This window comes from Corvus hawaiiensis, chromosome 6, assembly GCF_020740725.1.
Source record: "Corvus hawaiiensis isolate bCorHaw1 chromosome 6, bCorHaw1.pri.cur, whole genome shotgun sequence".
Classification (NCBI taxonomy): domain Eukaryota; kingdom Metazoa; phylum Chordata; class Aves; order Passeriformes; family Corvidae; genus Corvus; species Corvus hawaiiensis.
The window spans coordinates 59,165,396-59,180,310 of record NC_063218.1 but is presented as its reverse complement, the minus strand read 5'-3'; the positions used below and the strand labels follow the sequence as shown (position 1 = coordinate 59,180,310).

Below are 14,915 nucleotides of genomic sequence, written 5' to 3'. Positions count from 1 at the left end.
ATTTCTTGAGCTATGCAAAATCAACTTGCATCGTTAGCCAGGAAAAAAATCCGTCGCATCTGCTTCTCTAGGTAAAGATCAGTTGCATCTCTGCCCAAAGCATGCACACACACATAGACGAGATTCCCAGGTTAAATCAGGCACAACTTAACTCGTAGTTAAATCTCATCTAGCTTTTCCTTCCTTCTCTAGCCCTCGTATACACCAAGCAGCCAACAAGGTAACAAAACTAGGCAAAGACCAGGCACCCATCCCCGCACCACAGAGAGGGAGAGGCAGGAGCCAAAGGGGCCGCAGGGGGGGTCCCCCCTCCGCTTACCTTGGTTACAGCTAACACCACGAGCAGTGGCTAGATCGCAGAGATAAATACTGGCATTTCCCAAAGTTGACACCGTCAAACCAACCCCCGGAGCTTGCAAGACTCTTTTTTTTTATCCCTCCTCTCTTGTTCCTATTCCAGTCCGCACCGCTAGGAATTCAACTTAGCCCAGCTCCAGCGGGGCGAGAGGGCGGCGGGCGGGGAGGGGAGGGGAGGGGAAGGACCGGGGGCTGGCGGGGGAGGGAAGCCGGTACCCAGTGCCAACGGCTCCCCGAGCCCGCTGGGTCGCGGAGCGATGCGGAGCGGTGCGGAGCCGCCTCCGCCGGCCCCCCGGCGCCGCTGTCCAGGGTGCTGCCACCGCCTCCCCGCTTCGCTTCGCTCCGCCGCCGCGCCCGCTGCGCGCCCGGGCCGCTCCTCGCCCCGGCCCCCCGCGCTGTCACGTGCCGCGGCCGCGCAGCTCCGCGTCTCCCCCTCCTCCGGGGCAGCCCCGACCCTCGCTCCGCAGCGGGGCGCGGAGGCGCCCCCCCGCCTCCAGCCCCCCCGACGGTAGGCGGCAGGCGCCTCCTGTGCCCGCCGAGGGAGAGGGCAGGAGCGAGCCGGGGAGGAGAGGCGAGCGCCCGGCGGCAGCCCGGCCGCGACAGCTCCAAGTTTCTCTCTCAGACGCGCTGTTTCCATCGCAGCCCTAAATCAAAGAGCGTCGCAATTAAAGTTACACTGTCTAAAACACAATTCTCCCGGCCTCCGCGGGTTACGCTCTTTGGCGTATTAAGTACTAGAAAGCCGAGCCCGTGATATTACATACTGTCGTTAAGCAACATCTCAAGCTTTTTGTTGTAGTTGTTTTGTTCTTCTCTCCAGGTATTAAAAACAAGCTTTTTTTATAGGTACTTACCATTGTTTCTTTGCTGTCCTGGAGACAGAAGTGGTTTAAAATCCAGTCTCTCCAACAGATGCTGGAAGGTAATGTGTCTTGTTTGAAGTCATCATGTGAGAACTTCTGCTTTGCTCAGTGGATCGCCCACCACTTGGTGTGACTTATGAATCTAATAACCCTTTGCAATATCCGCAAGCTTAAACTCTCCACCACCTTGGTGCCTACAGAAGACAGAAAGCAACTGGCAGGGAGTTTTAAAAACCTATAGATTTACGCAAACGCCTTAGCTCAGAGTCACGTTTCCCTCTGAGTTCTTACGTGATCTTAATGAATGAGAGGGGTTACCAACCAACTCAGTATAAAACGTGATCGCAGCCTCCTCCCAGGAAACCGGAGCGGGACAGTAAGTTCCCGAGGAAAGTCCTGGCCGGACGGGCGCACTGTGCAGTGAGCCCTGATTCCCACCGCCCTCCTTCCACCTCCCGGCTCGCACCTGGGGCCGTGCAAGACGAGCCGGCTCTGGAGATTTACGTTCGGGACAGGTAAGTAAGCATTTGTTTTTGTTTGCTTGTTTGTTTGTTTTTAATGTCACGTTCACTGCGCTCTCACGGGAAGTGCTGCAGGGACTTGTTGCATACTAGGTCCTGCCACAAGAGGAGCATGGCACAGTTGCTAATCCAAAACCCCTGCCTTTCCGGAGCCGCAACTTCCCGGCACACTTTCCCCCACCCCCTCCCTCCACCCTCACCGGGAGGCGCATCCCGGGGGAGGGCTGCTCCGCCGGCCCCGCACTGAGCCCCTACTGCCGACAAGGCAGAGGGGAGTGGAGCGCATCCCCGGAATTTGCCTTTGCCTTCCCCTTCTCCCCTTCTCCCTTCTCCCCTCCTCCCCTCCTCCCTCCCCTCGGGGCCCCAGCAGCTCCCTGACTCCGCCCGTGATTTCTATCGTTAATTCCGGTCTCCTTGCGTTGTGAGAACACCCGCACACCTGGGCGCAGCTGCAGTCTCTTTCCCCGAGATAGGTGGCCGAGCCCCAGTATTACTACTGCCAAGTCTCACAAAGTCCTCGTCCCCATTTTTTCTTCGTATCTCGGGTTTATTCTCAGGGACTGCCCCGCCTCCCCGGCTCAGAGAACCCCGCGGGGAAGGGGTGCAAGAAGGGATGTGGGAGATGGTGGGACGGGTTTCTTCGCCTTTGAAGGCGAATTGCAGTCAAGTGAACCTGGACTTGCCAAAATTTGTGAGTGCTGCCTCTCGTAAGAAAAAGAGACCAAGACTGAGAAGCTCCTTGTCCACTCCCGTTCTCTCCTGATTGACTGTTGGAATTGCATTTACGGGTCATTTCTCTCCAGAGTGCCCGTTTCTCCCGCCCTCCGAGTCCCAGGTACCTCTGCCTGGGAGCCAAAGCAAGCAGCCTCTTCCATGACAACCATCTATGTTGATCCATGCAATAACCAGCAGATGCTGCCCTAAGACTGGTACAGCTGGTACTTTCCTGTCTTGGCTGTCCTGGGGACAAGGTGTTAGAAGAAAAGTCAAGTGGTATCCAGCAAAGCTGCCCTGAGGACAACCACTGAATCCCTTCACCTGCATCACATACTACCTGTATGCTATGTACAGGCAGAGCTTGTCAGAAAGCCTGTTGCTGATGTAACACTGCACCCAACAGATCACCCTATCACTGATAGGGTGTCACCCAAGATACATCCTTAAATACTGATCTTCAGTTAGGAAACTGAAGTTTTCTTCCAACATTTGGAAATATTCATAGTTAGTGTTAACACTGGTCAGGAATACCAGTTTTAAGTGGCATTAAAGTTTAAAAAAAAAAAAAGCCTAAGTGTTTCAACAAGTGGACTTGCAATGAGTTCTGCTTTCTCCCATTCTTCTAAGCAATTTGCTCCTGCCTCTTCCTCAGGGGAATAAAATAATTTGGTAATACCTACTTTGGGTAGTAAGTTGCACAATTCATGTTTTGACTACATAAACACATATCTAAATCTTAAAGGTTTCTGACCCTGTGGAGTCCTCAGATTTGGGGTTTTTTTTTAATAGAGAGAACTTTACAAAGATGCAATATAATTTAAAACATATTTCTACATACTTATTTTATAGCTCAAGAAACATAGTCTTTCACTGAGAAAGTAATTCCCTCTGTAGCACTTGTAAGAAAGTACTGTGTTGCAGCACTGTTCCTCCCCTACTTCTCATTTCATTAACTTCTAGATATCTTCATTTTCTGATGAAGGTTTCAATTGTTAGAGATGCCCAGGAGAAACCTTTGGTGGGTCATAGTATTATATTGATGTTATAATGTTAAATTTACAACAAAAAAATCCTTCCACAAAAGCTTCCCAGGAGATCCACAGCTGGAAGCGGCATGGTGTAATTTCAGCCCTGTCCAGATGCATTTTCTAGAGGAAACTGATGGGGTTTGCCAGCAGTAATGAGGCAGGGTCATGCTGACAGAACCACAAGCAAAGATACTTCTTTAGAGTGCTAACTAGAAGAGCTCCTGGTCAGTATTTCTGCTTAAGAACTGGACTCCACCCACCTCACTGGGGATAGGTGACAATTGATAACCCACCTCATTCTCAACAGACCAAATTAAACACATGTTTGCTGAAGGGATAGTTTGCTTTAGATTACTTCAATGTAATTAATGGAATAAACAGGCACAGTAATCAAGGAAATGATACAAAAGTGTATGAAAAAAAAAAGGTCATTGGTAGGGTAATAGGGGATGCTATGGAGAATGGGAATTATCTGGCAGAAGACGAGTAGGAGGAGGTAGTATAAAACGATCACAGTTATTTCCCTGTAGAGACATTCACAGGTGAGAGAATAGCCCAAGTCATTCTGATGGACCTGAGGTGAAGTTGAGACAAGAGTCAATGCACAAAAATGGTAGAGGAGATTCACTCCTTTGTCAGGGATTCCTGAAAGAAAGGCATTAGAAAGGGGATGGACTTGAATTAAACCTAAATGTCTGTTGAGTTTCTAGACATTTTCTTTCCCTGCATCTTGTTTCCAGCTATGTAGCTATGTTTTTTATCTCTAGAAGAGCTTATCCCCAGGCCATGGGAGACCCAGCCATGAAAAATCACTTGATGTGAGTCGGTGTGGAGGGTTATTTTTTCTTACTACCATAGAGGGGCACAAGTGACTCAAAGTTACTCACTTGACAAGTCATACACTTCAGTAAAAGCTGGGACTAGTGAGTAGAGTTTAGCCTATTATTTAAAACTAATAATCAAGTGGTCCATTTACAGGGTGTTGAAATAGGATAGCTGTTAGCATTTGCCAGAATGACATGGCACAGCATTTGCTGTTTGCAGGTAGTTCATACATATAAGGCAATGTACATCTCTTGTTCCAAGTCTGTATACATTGTTACCAGATGAAGTATACAGCTGCAGGACTTGACTTCAGTGGGGACTACTCATATGTAAATAGTGACATAACTGTTTAGCAGAGGAGGCCTAATTAAGTGGGAATCAGCCATACATTTTCCCTCCCTTAGACAAAACAATGTGAAGAATACTGCAGGAGCATTGCTAGAAAGTCACAGTGCCTTAAACCAACCTGTGAAACACCCAGAAATCCTATGCAAGCTGCAAGTGTTCTTTCCCTGCCTTAAAATACCTTAGAAAATGATGAGCTGTTACTGGTTGGCTTTTTCTCATAGTTGAAAGACTACCAAAATGCATGGATAGCTACTAAACATGTGCGAAAGGCATCTTCCATTCATTATGTACAGCTGCTCCTTCAGAGACCACTGAAAACCCGCCTCAGACACCAACATTAGCAATCTGAGCAGAATCAGATGATAGCAGTAGCTGTCAACTTTACAGAGATGCTTCTGAAATAAGAGCTATGTGACATCATTGCTAGTGTGAAATGGGGTTGCCAACTTCTCTCCATGCCAGCAATCTAATGGCGTGTTTGAAAGAAAGGTCCCCCAGGGTTATGGTGTGCTAGTTTTGCTGGTAACCTCCTGCTTCTTCAACAGGCGGATTTGGCACCTGCCCTGCTACTGCCTGGAGGGTAAATACCAGCCTCCCAGTACGTATTTAGGGTAGCCTCCCATCAAGTGTTGATTTTCTGTGCCTGATTTCCTCCTCCTGCAGATTAGCTTGCTCTGATATTTCCATCTTTCCCCTGATCTTCGCGCTGCAAGTGTTAGCAGTCTTTCACTCTGCCTCCTCCCTCCCTGAAAGTTTTCCTTTCTTTCTGAGCCTACTTGTCTTCAAACTGCGTATATTCCATGCTGGTAACATGCAGATGAACATCGTAGTCATGATCCCACTCAGATACTAAACAAGCCTCCCACCAATGCCTTGTCCTCCTTTAAAGTGCTGGAACATTTCAGCTTGGTTTCAATCTCCTGAAAGTACCAGGAAATCCTCTGGAGTAGACAAGCAGCAGCACATGTGCTTGTTGTGGTTGTACCTCAGAGAACAGCTTGTCACGGGCTCATCTCCAAGCACATGTTTGCAGGGAAAAGAAGGTGAGACTCCCACAGGAGAGTGGTGGTCCCATAGCCAGCATAGAGCTTAGGCTCCAACCCACCTCAGCCCACAAGAGAAGGGCTTCAGTGGCAGCATCAACAGGAGGTATTTTGCACATTGACTTCTTTTAAGATCACAAATTGTGCCAAGCTCATATTCATTCACATTTGGTAAAACCAGGAGAGAGACCCAAGGGCATCTCAAGCTCGGTATGCTTAAGGAAACCCAGCCCTGCTACAAGTCGGGATAAATCAGGGCTTCCATCATCCAGATTTGTCTGAAGTAAATACCTTGAGACAGATGCCTTGGCCAGCATTCCTAATCTGTAGAGGTAATAGCTCCCAGTTACAGTGGGAGGACATGCGTCAGGGCTAATAGGGGGTCTGTCAGCATTGGGTCACCCACCAATTTGCTGATCCTGGGGAAATCCTCTACTCTGCACTTTCAGCTGTCTATAGGTACCTCCACATCCCTCTCACAGTGCAGTGGGACTGTAGCAGGGCTTCAAGAACAGGTCTGAGAGTTTTGCATTAATTATTTATTTGCCGTCAACTATGGTAAAAAAGCACTATTGTAAAAAAGTTTTGCTTAAACTGTTTTCTGTCATTTATGGAAAAGGTGTATTTCAGGAAAACTTCTAGAATTAAGGTTTTGTTTTTCTCAAACTACCTCACATGCAAATGTAGTTCAGTGCTTGCATGGCACTCATTTAGGTTAGCTGGAAAAGACAGGAGATTAGATAAATGTAATGGAAACTATTGGCCCATGTAAGTTCTCCTGCCTGACCTGAGCAAAATGAGACACCGGGTATCTCTTACTAGCAGAAAACCAGAGATAGGGAGAGAAATCAGAACCTGGAGAAAAAGAAACATGACAGCTGTAATCTGTTACTATTGCAACCTGATTATAGGATTCGTTGACAAGGTGGGGGACCCTTTCTTTTGGCATTGAAGTCTACACCTTGCTTCATGTAACCACAAGAAAATATCTCCAGGCATGTCAGCCTTTAAAAGAGATTATTTCTTCAATCTTCTTTGAAAAGAGAAAACATACAATGTGACCATGAACAAAATAAGCAACAGCCCTGCCTCATCATATTTTTAAATGCTGTTATGTGCAGTCCTGAGTTAGTAAAGAAAACCAGCACTTCCAGTACAGAAATACCCTTATAAAACTATAGGGGATTAGCCTTAATTGTATTACAAGTGAAAAGTAAACACATATTTTAATTCCTTTCTAAAGTTAATGTTTACAAGAAAACTGCCTTCCAAACTATATTAATCTACTTCTCAACAGTCAAATACCCTATCAGCTTCCATGGAAGCTTGCAGTAACAGCTTGATGTTTGAACCTTGTGGAGCATGATAGAAACATGTTATTGTTAAGAACAAACTATCTGTTGGAAAAATTATACACTGACTTAGCAGAGAGCAAGAGGAACTGGAGGCATATCATATAAGGATTATTAGGAGATGCTGGCAAGCTCTGAGTAAGAGTGACCCTTGACTTTGTCTCTGCATTCATATGATGAACTCTTTCAAATATAACTGCGTTTTCTGCAAGGCGCCTGTGTAAAAGAGGAAGAAGGTGAGATGACAACAGAAGAAGAGAGGAACAGGGAAATAGTGATATAGGGTAAAAATGCTGAAGGAAAGTAGAAATACAGAGAAACTCTTATGAGGCTACCACTGAACTGAAGGCATTTAGTAAAATAATAACCTCCATCCAGGCTCTTGCAACAAGTTAGCTAAAAACACCTCCGTACCAGTTATGTATGAAATTATCCTGTCTATTTTTATCCTGTCATTTTCAGACTAAAATGACAAATTCTCCCCTGAGACAGTATTCACAACAACCAGGAAATAGTGCTAATGTTGACCTAAATAAATAAAGCTGCTCCTATGTAAGAATTCCTGCAAGGATCCTTTAAAACAAGATACTTTAAAAACATTTGCTGCAAAATGCATATGAAACCCTGGGGGACAAACAGCCTGCTAGACACTATGGTCTCACCATCCCAGTTTGGCAAACAAGGTTGAGAGCTTTATAAACACACTGCTGAAGAAAACAAGGGTACTTAGGGTAAGACTTCGGATGCCGAAACACAAGGTGCTGGTACACCTTTCAGTTAGGGCACAAATAAATCTTCATAGAAAAAGGTATTATTTTGTGGAGCTGTACACGTGTTTTTGAGCTAAGGTGCACATGAAGTTTCAACTATGTCTTATGACAATTTGCATGATGCTTTCTGTCTCAGGTGGTGCTATTACTCCATCTTAACTTTTTGATAGGGTTATTTATTGCTGTTAAAGAGAGCAATTACACACTTAAGCAAACAGATCTCTTTAGATGCACTGTTTATTGAGATGAATTAGATCTATTGTCCTTATTCAATCTGCAGCTGTAGAGCTAAGATCCATTTCCAAAACCAAGCTTCGCAAAGATAGGGGCAAGTGTAGGTGAAAATTTTGTGGAGGTTTGCTTAGGATTTTGTGGAAAACTCATCAAACGCAGCAGTGTTAGAGGTTGTTGGTAAAAATATTATTGCTACTCCTGCTTCGTATTTGCATCACAGGTTTGAAGACATCTTTTCCATTTGCAGCCCACATACCGCTGCAGCATCCTTTCCTTTGCTCTACCTGATAACCTGTCAAAAAGGTGGGCCATTAGAAAAACCTCCACTACATAGCAATTAGCAGGTCTTCTGTTCCAGCAGAGATGAAAAAACTGACTTTTTTTTCCCCAAGACCTGAAGTTAGAATGGCAAAAAGGGGCCATTATTTTCATTTAGTCCCGCTTGTAATGCTGCCCATCTGCCTTAAAGAAGTTCTGCATGTGCTCTATGAGTCAGTACCTTTCTTAACTGCAACGCATATATGGAGACTTTGGATGCACAGATGTCATTATGAATTAATCCACTTCAGCCAACAAAGGCCTTTCTACCTTTCCCACCTCCACTGGAATTGAACTAGATATAATCTATACATTTTCTCTTCCACTTTCATTCCTGATGTGCTCTCCTGTTCTAACTACTTCTCATAGGAGCCAAAGTAACTTTTGTTTTTGACTTGGGGAACTTTGAATAAATATATCTAGAAGTGTTCCTAACACTGAACAGCACACAAATTGCATGATTACTTTTAGTGTCTCTTATTGAACTGAAAATATTTTAATAACCTGAAAGATTCTTCAGTGAACCATGCTGGATCTGTGCAATTTATAGCATATTTAAATATTTCTACATTGGTACCCAAGATTGAATTCCAATATTTCTCTTTTGTATCTCTGTGCATTTTAATACACTTCTGGGAACACTTACCTTTTATGATGAAACCAATATTTTCTAACATAAAGTGGTGATTTCAGCTTAAGTGGAACCATATGTATCTTAGGGCAAAGGCTTTTGGTTCTAAATAACTGGTTAATGTTAAGCATCTTTCACAATGAAAATGTCACAAACTACCATATACTAGCTTTCTTAAAGAAACAAAGATAAAACACAGAAGAGTAGAGGTTCTATAGTTAAGGATAAATACTTTGAGGCATAACTACAAATCAAGATTTTTTTTCAGTGAAAGTGGTATAACTACAGAGTTATGGGGGAAACACAAACCAAGTCTGCTTGATTTTATGAGCCTGTCTCTCTTGGTATGAATTAGATGATGTCCTATTTTAGTTTACCAGTCTGATAAATGGTGGGTAATAACACCACTAAACATAATTCTCCAAAACTATGCATATAACTTATTCCTGAATCTGTACAGCATATATCCCTTATCAGTAGCAGCACCACATTTGATTATTTTGTTTCAGGCACAGATCTCAAATCTCTGAGAAACTTTGAGGGACATTTTTGTGTCCATTTTACAAAAAGACAAACTGAGGCAGAGACCATTTAAACTGCCAGTAAATGACTCTGATAGTGCAGCTTGGTCCCTAGGCAGTTTACCCACAATAATAATGCCGGTCAAGATTTGGCAGTCCCAACACTTTTTTCTAAGAAATATATAATGACTCTTCTCCTGTGCCTGCTGAGTATATTACTTTGACACTGGGAAAAGATCCATGTAAAAATATTTGTATCATAATATCAAGGATATGCCATATCATTCATATGGCCTAACAGCAAAACACTGGCGAGGAGTAATTATTAATTTGTGGTAAAATTACTTCGGTTTTTTGAAGTGCACATAAATTAGAAGAAAAGGCAGAGAACTTGAGAGAACAGTGAGGGAACAGCAATCAGATTTTCCATCTCTTATGCCTTCTCAGACTCACACTGTCTATCCTAAATGTTAAGGGTCACCTGTGGGTCACAACATGTTTCTTGTGCATTTACTACATGGCCTGCACCCTGGGGTAGTGAATTTGGAAGTTTTATGGAGGAGCTGTGAAATCGTAGAACAGAATCCTAGAATTGTTTGGGTTGGGAAAGACCTTTAGGGTCATTGAGTCCAACTGTTAACCCAGCACTGCCAAGCCCACCACTAAACCATGTCTCCAAGTGCCACATCTACATGTCTTTTAAACACCTCCAAGGTTGCTAACTCAACCACCTCCCTGGGCAGCCTGTTCCAAGCCGTGACAACCCTTTCCATGAAAAAGTTTTTCCTAAAATCCCATCTAAACCTCCTCTGGTACAACCCAGGGCCATTTCCTCTTGTCCTATTGCTTGTTACCTAGGAGAAGAGACCCATCTCCACCTTGCCACAACCTCCTTTCAGGTAGTTGTAGAGAGCCTTAAAGTTTCCCCTGAGACTCCTCTTCTCCAGGCTGAGCTCCCCAAATCTCTTTCAGTCACTCCTCCTAGGACTTGTGCTCTAGACCCTTCCTCAGCTCTGTTGACCTTCTCTGAATGTGCTTCAGCACCTCAGTGTCTTGTGATGGGCCCAGAAGTCAACACATAATTTGATGTGTGACCTCACCAGTGCCAAGTACAGGGGGACAATCACTGCCCTGATCCTCCTGGCCACATTATTTCTGGTACAGGCCAGGATGCCATTGGCCTTTTTGCCCACCTGGGCACAGCTGGCTCACGTTCAGCTGCTGTTGGCCAGGAACCCCGGGTCCTTTTCCACTGGGCAGCTTTCCAGACAGTCTGACTCCAGCCTGCAGCACTGCGTGGGATTGTCATGACCCAAGTGCAGGATCCAGCACTTACACCTTGTTGACCCTCATACAGCTGGGCTCAGCCCATTGATCCAGCCTGTCCATATCCCTCTGCAGAATCTTCCTACCCTCCAGCAGATCAACACTCCCACCCAACTTGGTGTTGTCTGCAAATTCAGTGAGGGTACCCTTGATCCTCTTGTCCAGATCATCGATAAAGACATTAAACAGAACTGGCCCTGGAGAACATGACTTGTTACCAGCTGCCAGCTGGATGTAACTTCATTCACCATCATTCTTTGGCCTCAGCTGTCCAGTCAGTTTTTACCAAGCAGAGAGTGTATTCATCCAGACCGTGAGCAGGCAGCTCCTCCAGGTGTCAAAGGCTTTACTAAGGTCCAGGCAAACAATATCCACAGCTTTTCCCTAATCCACTAAATGCATCACCTTGTCATAGGTTAGACCTGTAGACCACGTTAGGCAGATGGTCTGGGAGCACATGGTCATGGAGACAGGATGTTGTTGCTTGTGAGCCAACAGCAGTTGTGCTCCTCACCTGGTGCCTTCTTTCCATTCGTGGCTGGGTATCCTTCTGAGCCCTACCTTGCCTCAGAGCTACAGGAGCCTAGTAGCAAGATGAGCACAGGGCTCATCCCCCAAGTGCCTATGGAGCTGGGTGCTGCTGTGCTGGGTGGCTGGAAGCATACATGCCTGGGCAGGTGCTGGCAGCAAGCCTCAGCTGTGAAGCCCTGCAATGCTGGGGGCCTTCCATGCCACAGCAGCCATCCCATGCTGTGCCACCAGCCTGCTCTCTTTAATCAGGCTTTTTATCAATCAGCACTTGGGTCAAAGCACAGGTCTGAAGAGCAGATAATGCATGCTAATGTTTTCTGATCTTTTATGGGTGAATCATTTTCTGGGCAGCCTGCCTTCCATGAGGAGGAGAAGGCAACCCAGATACTACCAGGGAAGGAAGGTGGGCAGATTCAGATAACTAAAATAAATATAATTCCAGATTATTTGTTGGGGTAACTCAAGATGTCTATCGTTATTAATAATTGGAGGTCTGTGCAGTTACGTGAGAAAAAAATGAAACTTGGCCTAAGGTTCCTCTGGCTTTCAGTGGGTTTGATTTTTGGCTTAAATATGCAGTTCCTGTGAAATTGCTGTCTTTCATAATCTCATATTTATCTTTTTTCTTGTATTTCTCACAAGTCTTTTGACATTCCTTGCTCAGGAGTAATCCCTACTAAACCTGAATTATGTGGCAATACTTCGAAGGAAAAAAAAAGTGACTAAAATCTAGGAGATAAACCATAAGGTGAAAAAGAAATTATTAATTTCAAGTAAGTAGGTAAGAAGAATGTAATGGAATACTAGTACCTCTCAATTACTTATTCAGGAGCATATAAATCACTGCATCTAAACATGACACCTTCCTGTACTACCAAGTCTCTCTAAAAAATATATATTTTGGTTATTGGTCTAAAGAGCATTCTTAGAGAGTAGAGCAACATAAGCCAAAACAATAGCAAAATGAAATGATTCCAACAAAAATTATATAGTTAATTAACAACATAAAAAGCTTTGAATGTAATTTGAAAAGTGCAGCCCAGATTCTTAGTTGCTTAAATTGAAATAGCACCATGGCTTTGTGGAGCTCATCCACCTTGCACAAAGCATCTTGCAACCTTAGATCTGTCTGATGTACCTTGGGCCTCTTAAAGAAACAAGTCAAGAAGAAAACCAAACAAAAACTGTTCAAATCACTCCAATGATGGTTTGACTATATTGGTTACTAAATGAAGCTAATTAAAAACTTTCCCACCTAATTCTTTATTATGATAAAGACTTTTTATTTTGAAAACTGATTAGTAGAGCTTATTCTCTGTCATTTATATTTACTAATATAAATAGGCAAAAAGTGCTGATAAATAACTCACAGGCTCTGAAATTCATCAGTATGGTGAGGCCAGTGTTCACAGTTGTGTGAAGTAAATAAGTACAGTGTGCTCTGCTGTCAACATTGCCCATTCTTACAGGTGCCATCTTATAAATTTGATGTCTTTAGTTATTCTTTCCATTGCAGCTACATTGGCACCACCTGAAATAACTGTTCCTGATGTCAGAGCACACACTAAGCCCTGGGAGGTTGTCCTGTGTTTTATGGAGGGTGGTAGGAAATTGGCTCTTCCTGGACCAGCCAGAGATACTGTTGACAGACTGCAGGCTCTCTCTAGCAGATTCTCTGGAGGAAATAGGGTAGGATTGGAGCACATGGAGCCAGAAGGGATTAGGTACAGGTGACACCCTCCCTGCAAGTTTGTGTCTGGAAGGCAGGAAATGCAGATAGGCAAGGACGTGTGTTTGTTGGGGGTCAGCAGGCAGGGCATGATCCCCCTTCACCACTGCATATGCCTATCAGTGCCCAGGATGCCAGGCAGAGGAGTGGATGGGCTAACATCTGCAGAAGTGGCAGAAGGGCTCTGACAAATGAAAAGGCTGAGGACTGTGGCTGTGTAAAGGAGTGTCATATCCCAGAGTGAAAGGTTGGGCATCATATCGACCATACTGCTTCCCAATCTTTTTTGTACGCATATGCATAGATGAGTAATGTAAAATTTACATGCACTTCTATGTTTTTTACATGCAGACCAAGACTGACTAGAAACCAGAATAGAAATATGGCAAGTTAGAGAATAAAAATTAGACTTTGGAGAATGACTGACAGCAATGGCACAAGAAATGGTCCTCCTCAGCTCCTGATGCCCTGTAGGTTGAAAAGAGCTATCTGAAGACTTTTCCCTGGAGGTACACTAAAGGACCACTGCCAGCATGGGTGCTGCAGTGAAACCATGTTATTTGTATGAGATAGGGTGAAAAACAGTCAGGAGGACTCCATGTCTCAGCCATTCTCTCTTACAGATGTGACCTTTTCACATGCAAAGCTCTTGGTTTACAGGCATAAGTGAGATTATGAGAGCAAGATCTGAAATGCTCAGTATTTTTCCTCAGTATTATCAAAAGCAAAGCAACTTCAAAAACCAAAGTTGGAAAAATAATTTTAATCCATTATCATTATTTCCTACACATAAATTATGGCTAGATTGGTAAAAACATTCTTACTTATCCACTCTCCCATATAATGCATAGTTCAAGGGCCAACTGCTAAGAAGTGCCAGTACTTCTCCAAATAAATTTAGAGCAGTTCAGGGTGTAAAAACCGTTGTAGCTATGCAATCTCAGACTCCATTACCTTCCCCTCCTAGACATCCATGGTCTATAGAGGATACAGGTATTGGTGAGACTGGCAGGAGCATGCAATGTGAGGCTAGATACCCCAGGAAAACTCTAACCTCAACCTACTTCACAGTTCCTCATACCCTCCTGGACAAGCAACCTGATCCCTCCTCTGAGAAGGCACCGAGAGCCATGTGAGCTCCTTACCTCCTGGAGATATTGGGAGGATGTAATCTTCTGTCAGCAGGGCACACAGGTCCTGCCACCATGGAGATTCACTGGTCAGACACACCAGTGAACGGAGCAACAAATTTGTACAGATGTAAGGTGCTGGTTGTGTAACAGCCCAGGTGATTTACATTTTCTATCTGCAGATAGGGCTGAGACATGTTGCCTGCAGTATGTTTGCACGCTCATACATGTACACCCAGAGGGAGAGTAAAGTGGAGCCCTTGGAGCTCAGTCAAGGGAGTGATTCAGAGGCAGAGCAGCACATGTGGGATGAGTAGTTGCTAGACAGGTACTTGTTGGGTGGGCTTGGGCAAATTAAGCTGATTGGAGAAAGGAATCAAAGACTCAAGAGTGAGAAGAGAACAAAAATGCAAGTAAAAATTCAGTATCCATTAACTTGATGTGTAATTTTATGGCAGTTTACAGACCTGTGCATGAGAACAAAGTGGAAAGCATCTATTTTTATGTTGTTGAGGGATGCTGAGCTGAAGATGAGACTTAGTTCATGAAACATAGTTTGGCTTTTTAGTCTTAATCCACCTCCTGTTACACACTCCTCTGTTCAAAACACCCCACATCTTCATAACATTCCTTGCATGCAGGGTAGTCTTGTTTTGTTACAGGACTGGGGT

General features: G+C 44.4%; 1 protein-coding gene and 1 long non-coding RNA gene across 4 annotated transcripts in view; one reads left to right on the top strand and one right to left on the bottom strand.

Annotated features, from left to right (window-relative positions):
• Positions 1-1,331, bottom strand: part of BDNF (brain derived neurotrophic factor) — a 37,097-nt gene extending 35,766 nt beyond the window's left edge. The window contains exon 1 of one of the 2 annotated variants that reach the window (XM_048307868.1): positions 1,212-1,331. In XM_048307868.1, coding sequence (XP_048163825.1) covers positions 1,212-1,214 — 3 coding nt within the window. In that variant the 5' untranslated portion in view covers positions 1,215-1,331. Of the gene's footprint in view, positions 1-319; positions 535-1,211 lie in introns of those variants that run through there. The other variant, XM_048307870.1, reaches the window with a different exon arrangement.
• A 144-nt stretch (positions 1,332-1,475) lies between these two features.
• LOC125327866 overlaps positions 1,476-14,915 on the top strand; it is a 31,530-nt gene continuing 18,090 nt past the window's right edge. For both annotated transcript variants that reach the window (XR_007204405.1, XR_007204404.1), the window contains exon 1: positions 1,476-1,735. This is a non-coding gene — a long non-coding RNA (uncharacterized LOC125327866). The remainder of the gene's footprint in view (positions 1,736-14,915) is intronic.